Source organism: Diospyros lotus, chromosome 11 (genome assembly GCF_014633365.1).
Source record: "Diospyros lotus cultivar Yz01 chromosome 11, ASM1463336v1, whole genome shotgun sequence".
NCBI classification, from domain to species: Eukaryota; Viridiplantae; Streptophyta; class Magnoliopsida; order Ericales; family Ebenaceae; genus Diospyros; species Diospyros lotus.
This window is the reverse complement of record NC_068348.1, coordinates 8323947-8334883: the sequence shown is the minus strand read 5'-3', so window position 1 is coordinate 8334883 and position 10937 is coordinate 8323947. Positions and strand designations below refer to the sequence as shown.

Sequence of the window (10937 nt, the reverse complement as noted above, 5' to 3'; positions counted from 1 at the left end):
TGAAATAATTTTGATAATTTTGATTTTTGTGTTTACCTTTATGATTTTGCTTGCAAATTAAGGGGGAGTTATATTGTTTTCAAAACTTTGATATATGTATTATTGAGGGAGAGTTTTTAAATTTTATAAACATGTCATTAAGTGGGAGTATTAAATTTTTATCATACCCCAAGTTGCTCTTAAATTATTGTTTTCCCCTAATTTCCTCCTTTCCAATTCACAATTTCTTTTCAAATATTTTGCAAAATGTCCTTTTTAAATTATGACAAAAGGGGGAGAATTTTGGGTCTTTTCATAATTGTTTTGTCATCATCGAAAAGGGAGAGATTGTTGTTTTACCTTTGATGATGAAAAACTTTATATATTTGAAATTTGAAAATAAATTATATTTTACCTTTAGAATTTGAAAATGATCAATTCAATCAATGCTAAAGGATATATATATATATATGTGTGCTTTCAATGTATATAAAATATCTTGTATCTATTTTGAAATAATTTTTTTCTGTATTTTCTTAGAAATAAAATTTATTTGTTAAAGCATGTCTAAATTATTTCAACCTATACACACTCGGTCATATGGCATGGCAAACCTATCAACCAAGTTAGTGAAACTGTCGATCATTTTATGCAGTTTTAGGCTATCGAAGTAAGGCAAATCTATTGACTGATTTGCTTCAGCTGTCGGTCGTTTAAGGCTTTTCAACAAAAATAGTCTACCATTCTCTTGAACTGTCGATAGGGTAATTTTCAAGTCTCTATTATTTTCATGTAAGTTTAAAAACTATCTACCATCACTATACAGTGCCGACTTGTTGTCAAAACAATTGACTTTTTTTTAAAAGAATCAACCGATTGCGTAAAGCCATTGTGTGCTTCAATTTTTTCAAAGAAAATTGTTGACCGATTTGGTGAAATTGTCGACCATATCCTTCATTGACATGTTTTAATGGCTAGTTTTTGCAAACTCTAAATGTCTCCAACAACTATATAATGGTTAGTTTTCTTCAATATTCGGTGAAACCTATAAATACCAGCTCAAGAATGCACTAGAGAGGCTAATGAATGAAAATGAAGTGATTGGAGATTTCAAGAATTGTTCATCTTCTCACTAGTGCTTGTACTTTCATTTTTCTCTCAACCAAGTCTAGATATCTTTTGTAATTTCTTATTAAAGCCTTGTTTCTCACTGAGAGTGTCATCACTCAGATCTTTTTATTTGCATTCATTGTTGAACAATTCCTAGCGGTTGTACTGGATGACCCACTTATGTATAAGTAAGAGGTTGTATTTCAATATCAAAGATATGTTAAAAGTAAAGGGGAAAGCTAGAGAAAGAAGCTCTATGTTGGGAATGGGTCTCCTATTCGCGACTGCTTTCTCCCTAGACGTTGGTGATTTATTTCCTTTGATTCTGCATTTGTAAACCTCTTTTTGAGGATTCTTGCTTGCGTGTGAGTGGATCGGGGGTCCCAGATTTGTCCGTTTGTGCTGCAGATTTGCTATGTTCAGCAATTTGAAAAGTTAAACTTTTGAAATTTCAAATTTTTTGGTTTCCAGCTGCTGGGTTTTGAATCCCGATTGAAGACTTGGCGTTTAGCACTGAGATTACAGATTTGTCCGTGCATTTTTGGCCCTTATGGGCAGGAAAAAAGTGAATTCATTAGGCAAAGATGATGTGCCTTCAGTGGATGAGGTATTTAAAGCTTATGGGATATGTGTGGACTCCATTAATGAGCAACTAGTGAAGGTGGGACAAGCTTTGGATGGTAGAGTTAATGAAGCTCCTCCATTAAAGGCGAAGACCACAGTCGTTGGTTCAGCTAAAGGTGAGGGATCACAGGCAATAAAGGGTTCTAGAGACCAGGTCTCAGAGTCTAGTCAGAAGAAATCCAAGGATGTTTTGCTGGATACTCCTGTATGCATCAAGGACGATCAGGAAGGAGCTTGTCTCTCGGTTCAAGAAGCCACCACGAGTAATGTTAGTGCTTCACCCAGTGTTTCCATAACCTTGGGTGAAAGCAACACTGTCTTAGAGAGTTTGCCAGTGAAGGAAGTTCGTTAAGATCCTGCTCAGAAATGGGAGGGTGCTAGTAAAGCTCCATGGATTGATTTATTTAAGGATAATAGGCATCCGTCCAAGGACTTATCTCTGCAGTTCATGGATAACCTTTTGGAAATCCCAAAGCTTAAGCAGGAACATGTTATTGATGTTCATTCGGCGTAGGGCTACAATCTTGTTGGCTATTTTGTTAGTCGATTCCCAGGTAAGTCAGCTCTTTTAAAACTATGTAATTCATGGAATGTAAAGTACAAATATTTTGCTCATTCAAGCGGCTGGTTGATCTTTAAATTTGATAATGAGTCTTCTAGATACAAAGTTCTCTCGAGTGGCCCATACACTGTCTTTGGGAGGCCTTTAATGTTGAAGGTTATGCCACCTTACTTTGAGTTTGATGATCAGAATGTTTGCTTTATGTCGGTTTGGGTTAACCTTCCCGATTTGCCATTAGAATGCTGGACCCAAGCAATGTTGAATATTATTTTCTCTAAGGTGGAGAAACTCATCTCTACTGATAGTGTTACAGCTATGAGAGGCCAGTTCTCGTATGCTAGAGTATTGATAGAGATTGACGCTTCCAAGGAGTTAGTGAAATTGATTTGCTTTAAACTCCCATCTGGAAAGTTAAGATCTTAGCTAGTTCTGTATGAGTTTGAGCCTAAGTTATGTGCTCACTGTAAAGCTTTTGGGCACTCGTTGAAGGGATGTCAAGCTAATAGGATGGAGAAAGATTCAATAAAGGTAGCGGATGTTAAGGCCTCAGAGAGCATGCCAGCGGATAGTTTGATCAAGTCTTTGAGTGTTAAAGCAATGGTTATTTTGATTTCTCCTTCGAATGTTTCGAATCAGGTCATGCTTGACCCGCCTAATGATCCAAGTCCTTCAGGATAGCCTAGAGTGGATGGGTCTTCTCATGTCCCTGGCCATTTGGCCGCTCCAGAATGTGAAGCCCAAGTGGGTTCAGTTACAACTCATGGTCAACTCAATCAGATAGTTAAAGAGTCAGATACTCAGTTATGTCATGATGCTATAACTCAGAGGGACATGCCATGGGTGGATCCCCTAGGAAAAGCGATTCAGCGAGAAGCTCCTTTTGTGTCAATTGCGTCCAAAAAGAAAAGAGTTAATAAGCAAGCTCCTATGGAGGAGGTGCAGGAAGTGGATGAACAAGTTGCTAACAGAAAGATCAAACAGAAGGGTATGCATGTTGATGCAAAGAAGGGAATTTCAAGGCAGCAGAAAGTGATTAAGAAGGGCACTAGCCCTCTTTGATCATAATGATTTGTGCGTGTTGGAACATAAGGGGCTTCTCCTTTTCCCTTAAGCACAATGGGGTCCGGCACCTCATTAAGGAGCATGGTATCGATGTTTTGGCTATTCTTGAGTCCAAACTCAATGTGAGCAAGCTTGCTTGGATCATGAGAGTTAAATTCCTAGGGTGGATGCAGGTTATAACAATTTTGATCTTCACGAAGCTGGTAGAATCATGGTCATGTGGAACCTTTCCAAAGTGGCTCTTGAGCCATTAGGTTGTTCTCCTCAAGTGATTCACTGTAAGATCTCATGTTTGGTCTCATTGAAAGTTTTTAATATGAGTTTTATTTATGGCCTTCATTCCATTGTCAGCCGGAGGCCATTGTGGAATAGTATAATGGAGTTTGGAATGCAATGTTCTAATCCATGGCTATTGCTTGTGGACTTTAACAATGTCCTTAGAGTAGATGAGAGGTTCAATGGAGCGGATGTCTTCACTTATGAAATCAGTGACTGTCAGGATTACTATTTATCGGCTGGCCTTTCTGATTTACAGTCCATGAGATGTTTCTTCACATGGACAAATAACTCGGTGTTGTCTAAAATTGACAGAGTTCTTGTTAATCCTCTTTGGTGGGCAGCGAGGTTCTCGGGTCTGGCCCATTTTCTTCCCCCAGGTTGTTTATCCGATCATTCAACCATCATTGTATCGTTATTTGATCAAGTTATGGGCAGGAAGAAACCATTTGGGTTTTTTAATATGTGGTCAAATCATGAAGATTTTCAAACAGTTGTGGAGTCTACTTGGAGGATGAATGTTCGAGGCAACTGTCAGTTTGTTTTGTGCAAGAAATTGTTCTTTCTTAAAGAGGCCTTGAAGAAGTTAAATGCCAATCACTTTAGCCACATATCGGTCAGGGGGAATAGAGCTTCTAAAGCTCTTGAGGATGCCCAGTTACAGCTCTCATGTCAACCTGATAACGAGGTCCTGCAAGGGGAGTTGCTTGGTTTATGCAAGGAAGCTAAGGTTATTGAGGATGCTGAGCACCTGTTCTTTTCTCATAAAGCCAAGTGTTCGTTTCTTAGAGACAGCGACCGTTGAACAAAATTCTTTCATGGTTTGGTTAAACGAAATGCTAAAAGAAACTTTATTACTGCTGTGTATAGGGAGGATGGGGTTCCCACTTGTTCTGCTAAAGAGGTTGAGGATGAGTTTATCCGATTTTATAAAGGTTTGCTTGGATCTTCATCTTCTTACCATCCTATTGATCCTAAGGTTCTTTGGTCGGGGCACTATAGTTCCAGTGATCAAGCTATGGCTCTTACTGATAACATTTCATCACATGAGATTGCAGATGCTCTCTTTAGTATTGGGGATGATAAATCTCCGGGGCTGAATGGGTTTTCCTCACTTTTCTTTAAGAAATCGTGGAACATTATTGGTTATAATTTTTGTAAAGCTATTCTAGAGTTTTTCATCTAGGGCAGAATACTCAAATAGATGAATCACACAGCCATAGTGTTGATTCCTAAATCAGCCCATGCATCATTGGTTGGAGACTTTCGTCCCATATCTTGATGCAATGTCTTTTATATGGTTATCTCCAAAATATTGGCGTCAAGACTTGCTTTTGTACTGGATTCTATTATTGACCAAGCTCAATCGACGTTTGTCAAAGGGAGAAGCATGGAAAAAAATATCCATTTGGCTCAAGAGATTCTACGAAGTTACAACAAGAAAAGGATTTCTCCTAAATGAGTCATCAAGATTGATTTGAGGAAGGCTTATGACACAATTTGTTGGGATTTTCTAAGCTCTATCTTGGTTAGATTTGGGTTTCCTGAGCAGTCCATTTGCTGGTTGATGGAGTGTGTCTACCCCATCATTTTCCATCATGATCAATGATAGCCTTTGTGGCTTTTTCAAGTGTAATAGGGGCCTCAGGCAAGGTGATCCTCTGTACCTATTTTTGTTCGTTCTTTGTCTGGAATACTTGTCCAAGCTTCTGAGGATCAATATTGATGGGTTAAACTTCAATTTTCACCCTAAATGCGGGCATTTACAGATTTCTCACCTAGCATTTGCTAATGATTTGATGCTTATGGCTAGAGGTGATTCCCTGTCTGTTAAAATTCTGATGGAATGTCTTAGGAATTTTGCTACTTGCTCGGGCATTTAGGTGAACGAGCTTATGTCATGTATTTTTACAGTAGGCATTGTTAATCCTAATTTAGATCACATCTTGGCCCTTTCCAGCATCCCAAAGGGTTCTATGCCATTATGTTACTTGGGCATTCCCCTTGTAGTAGAAAAATTGAAGGTCATGCACTACTCACCCCTTATTGATAAAATCTCAGCTTACATTAGTGCATGGTCCAGTTCTTCTTTGTCATTTATAGGAAGGACAAAGCTTATTAGGGCAACTCAACAAGGAGTACAATGTTTCTGGTTATCTATATTGCCTGTCCTGGCTATGGTCATCGATAAGGTCACGCGTCTTTGTGAAACTTTTCTTTGTAATGGTAAGCAACCACTAGTTGTTAGAACGGGAGATGCTATGGCACACACCAAGAGGGGGGGTGAATTGGTATAATTAAAAACTTGGTAGAAACTTGAAAACTTTTTGATACAGGTTGAAGTTTTAATGATTTAAAACGTGAAGCATATAAAATGACAAATGTGAATCAAGTGAGGAATTAAGGAATGCTTGGAAAGATAAAGATGATTTAAAGAACACAAGCACACAAGAACACCAAGATTTATAGTGGTTCGGCTTAACCCAAGCCTAATTCACTACCTTAGCTCCTCACTAAGGATTTTTCAAACCATCCACTAAAACCCCCTACTTAAACCAAGTAGGTCCTCTAGTCCGAGACTAGGAATTACAAAACCTCCCACTCAAATGGGCCCTCTAGCTATACAAGCTAGGAAAACAAGAAATATATAGTTGGAGAGAATCTAAGAGATGAATCTCTTAGTTACAATGTCTCTCAAAAATGATACAAGGCTTAAATGAATGTAAACAAATTAAGATCACAGCCTTGAAGAGAGAAAATTGAAGCACAGTGAATGTAAATAGAAACGAGTGTAAAATGTAAGCTCAATTCAATTCATTCCCGTCCATTAGCCTTCTCTTGATCATCTATGACATGTATATATAAGTGTCCCACGAAGTTGAAGAGAAATATAGCCGTTTGGAGCCGTTGGGATTTGAAAAAATAGCCGTTGGAACTTTCTGCAAAAAGAAATAGTCGACAGAAGAAATATATAGTTGACTATTTTTACAACTAAAGCAAGAAATAGTCGACAGACAAAACGAATAGTCGACTATTTTATAACACAAAATTTCAATAGTCGACAGACACATTCCAATAGTCGACAGATGCTGAGATAAGAAGAAATTTTTGAAACTTATGAACAAAAATAGTCGACAGATCAGAAGGCATAGTCGACTATTTTTACTCGATAGTCGACAGATGCTAAAATAGTCGACAGATGCTTAAATAGTCGACAGAACATAAAAAATAGTCGACTATTTTGAAGCATAGTCGACAGAATAATCCTGATAGTCGACTATTCTTTAGAAAAACTTGAATTTTCAAAACAACCTTATTCGATTCTTTAAAAACTCATTTTGATTATCTTTAAAACAAGTTGAGATTATCAAAAGTATATATTTGAAACAAATCACACTCAACAAGCAAGTTTTTCAAAACACTTTCAACCATACTCAATATTTCTTCTATAAGTTTTCATATCTTACTTCAAAACTTATATACTAAAAATTCATTTTCTCATTCATATAATCCACATGATAGAAATTGATTTTTATATAGACATTCATCAAAACCATTTCATTACTAAGAGATATTAGATATCAAAATACTAAGAGATAGTTTTCTAAAATGAACACTTTCTAAAATGAACACACTTTCAAAAACATGTTCTAGTTGGTCTTTTGCCTTAGAACAATTTTAGCTCTATGTTGACCAACGACTTCAAAGCTAATTTGAAAATCATTTTAGAAGATTCTTTTAAGACTAAAAACTTGACTTTGCAAATCTCTAACTAAAATAGAAAATCATAAATCTTTTTGGTTTTCATTTTAACAATGCACTTGAAATTGATTTTGTTGAAAACCACCACCTTGATTCATGACTTAGGGATTTAATAACATATGTTTTTCATCATCAAAACTAAGTACAAGGGTAGAACATCACTAGTTGCTTGGAATGAGGTATGTCTTCCCAAAGTGGAGGGTGGCTTGGGGCTCAAAGACATTAAATGGTGGAACTTTGGTCCCCTATCCAAAGCTCTATGGAACATTCATACGAAAAAGGATACGCTATGGATTCGTTGGATTCATCAATCCTTCTTACAGTAGAATTCTGTTTGGGATTGGTCCCCTAAAAAGGATGCCTCCTATTTTCTTAAAAGAATTGCGGTAATTAGAGATGCTTTGTGCTTGAAAGAAGGCAATGTGGAAGCTGCAATCCAGAAATTTTCCAGCTGGGTGGCGAGATATGGATACCACATTGGCAAATGACTATTTTCGCATCAGAGGGAGTAAAAAAGCTTGGGCTAAAGACGTCTAGGTAGCGTGTATCATGCCTAAACACTTCTTCATTGTTTGGCTTGCTGCTAAAAGTAAATTGCTGACCAGAGACAAGCTGCTATATATGGACATTGATTGTGCTTGCATCTTTTGTAACGCAGTGGAGGAGACTAATAAACATTTGTTCTTTAATTAATTACCAGTTTTGCTCATCGATTTGGGGCCATATTAAGTTGTGGCTGGGCATCCAAAGAGCTATGTCCACCGTTCATAGTGCTCTTAGATGTTTCAAGAAGGTAGCTCGAGGGACTTCATGGCGCAACAAAACAAAAATTATAGCATTCGCTTGCATTGTTTATTGTATTTGGAATGCTAGGAGTTGTCTTATTTTTGAGGGGCAGCATCCTCTTGATGATTTAATTAGGAAGATCAAAACACATGTATACAAAGTGTTTTTTACTTTGTATCCTCATGTTTTGACTATTTCTAATTTATCTAACGCGAGTTTCTAATTGCCCATTTTTTCTTCTGTTGTTTGCCTGGGGATGCCCAGTGTATTTTTACCATTCATTTTGATCAATACATATTCATTTACTGATTAAAAAAAAAAAAAAGGTTGTGTTTCCTAGTGGTTTATGCTAAATGACCTACCTGGTAAAGTAGGAGGAAATAGTAAATTTGAAATCTCTAATGGGGAGCAACAGTAGTGGAGTAGACTAAGTTTAACCTAACCACTATAAAATTCTTGTGTCTCTGACAATTTTTTATTGTGTCTTTTGCTCATATTTCACTTTTTGTGATTTATCTTTGAAAACCTTCACAAAATTTTGAAAATCATAAACACTCAATTCAACCCTCTCTTGAGTGTGTGATGTGAGAATTTATTCACACATTCATTAGTCACAATTAAGTAGTGTTTTTAGTATTTTATATATGTTTTACTTAGAATTGACTAGTGTTTTGAATTTCCTTTACATATATTTAATTTCTAGTATTTTCTTTTATTTTACATGAATACTATTTGAAGTTTGGGTTAAAAAATAAATAAATAAAAAATAAAAAAATATTATAAAATTAATTTCAAAATTAATACTATAAATTAATATTATAATATAAAAAATAAATATTATAAATAATTAATATTTCAATATAATTAAAGTTAATATAATTAATAGTATATTAAATATTAATATTATGTTTTATATTATATATTATATATGTAAAGGAAGTGGCGTGAAGTTGGACTTAGGAATAGAAGGCAGCGGTGGAGAATTGAAGCGGCAAACAAGGAATTGGTGAGAAAGGCGTACAGTGAACGGAAGATAAAAGATTGGAGTGGCAGACAGAGAGAAGAATTGAAGACGGAAGCAGTGCATGCGGTGCAGCAGCCAAGGACGCGCGCGCAAGGCCGTGGACACGGGGAGGCGAGCGCATGCAGCAGATCCACTTAGGGAATTTCTTCCACCTTCTTCCTTATTTAATTAGTTCTTCTATGTTTCTACTATTATTTTGGATTTTAATGAATTCTTCCATGAACTAATTTATTAAATTAAGTATGATAGTGCATTTTTCTTTTAGGATAGTGCATTTTTTTATAATTTTATGTGATTAAATAAATTGTGTTATATTGAGTTGTGTGGTATTGGATTTAATACTTGTAAATAATTAACCATTATGTACATGATTTGATGCCTAATCTTGAGATTGAAAGGAGATAGGTTTGGGATTGCATCGTAGGTACCGTATATTATAAAATAAAATCGATTAGAAATAGAATTTGATTTCTTTGTGCGGCTTTTAACAATACGCTAGGAATTTCATAAATTGTAATGCATTTTCATTTGATTAAATTTTTTTAGAAAAATATAAAGTTATTAAATGATAATAGACTCGTTATAACTTAGAAATATGATAACGAATGCATTAGAAGATTTCATCGTCATATATTCAATTGACCAATTCATTTGCATAAAAATCTATTATTTGCATTGCAAAACTAGGTTCATAGATGTGCCTTAATTATTAAAATGTATTGATTTCTTTGATTCAAGTTGCCTTCTATATCAATTTTATTTTATTAATTTAATTAATTAATTTTATTTTTCTGTTCTTTTTTAAATCTGGAATTTTTTATTGTCTAAATAATATAGAAAATTTGAAATTTCGGTATTTGAAATCTTTTCTCATGGGAACGATATTCTTACTCACTACTATATTACTTGTTTGACCCGTACACTTGCGATAAATTTTAGGGTGATTAAGTTTTTCACACCGTTGTCGGGGAAAGTATTTTTCAATATCAAATTAAAAAAATTTCTTTATTAATTTAAAGTATATACATTTTTTTTTTGAGTGTCTTTGTCTTTTGTGATTTTTTTTAAAAGAATTATTATTTTTTTCTTAATTTTTTTTTCTATCATACAGTCTTGTTTTACATTGTAGGTTGAGTAGTGCATGCTAATAAATCGTGGAGAGATTCATCCATTTGATCTAGAGATAGACAAAACATGCCGAGCAATAAAGAAAGGGACGAGATTAGCACGACAAGTAACAGTCGTGGCAGAAATTCACAATCAGAACTAAAATCAGAATCAGAGATTGCTACGTGATTATGCCATGCCAAACTTAGTTAGAGCTCAAGCCAGCATACTGAGACCACCAATCAATTCCAATAACTTTGAAATCAAGCCAGGACTTATTCAGATGGTTCAGCAGGGGCAGTTTGGTGGACATCCAACTGAAGATCCTAATGCGCACTTAGCAAACTTTTTAGAGATATGCAACACCATTAAAATGAACGGGGTCAGTGAGGATGCAATCAAACTGAGTCTGTTTCCTTTTTCATTGAGAGATAAAGCCAAAGTGTGGTTGAATTCCAAAGCTCCAAATTCATTTACCACATGGACAACCGTATCACAAGCATTCTTTAGTAAGTATTTTCCACCAAGTAGGACTATTAAATTCATGAATGATATTACTAGTTTTGTTTAATTTGATGGTGAATCTTTTTATGAGGCATGGGAAAGGTTTAAGGAATTGCAAACATGGTGTCCACACTATGGTTT

General features: G+C 35.5%; 1 protein-coding gene and 1 non-coding gene across 2 annotated transcripts; one reads left to right on the top strand and one right to left on the bottom strand.

Moving 5' to 3' along the window:
- Positions 1 to 1354: 1354 nt before the first annotated feature.
- LOC127813766 (uncharacterized) lies at positions 1355 to 5566 on the top strand. Its single transcript, XM_052354905.1, has 2 exons — positions 1355 to 2267; positions 2374 to 5566. The coding sequence occupies exon 2, from the start codon at positions 3549 to 3551 to the stop codon at positions 4416 to 4418; it is 870 nt and encodes a 289-aa protein (XP_052210865.1). The 5' UTR covers positions 1355 to 2267; positions 2374 to 3548; the 3' UTR covers positions 4419 to 5566.
- A 5264-nt stretch (positions 5567 to 10830) lies between these two features.
- LOC127813797 (small nucleolar RNA R71) lies at positions 10831 to 10937 on the bottom strand. Its single transcript, XR_008026203.1, has one exon. It is a non-coding gene; the product is annotated as a small nucleolar RNA R71 (small nucleolar RNA).

What these genes read in the sequence shown, in the direction of transcription:
- LOC127813766 (XM_052354905.1), top strand. Translation starts at nt 3,549, where the DNA reads ATGGTCATGTGGAACCTTTCCAAAGTGGCTCTTGAGCCATTAGGTTGT.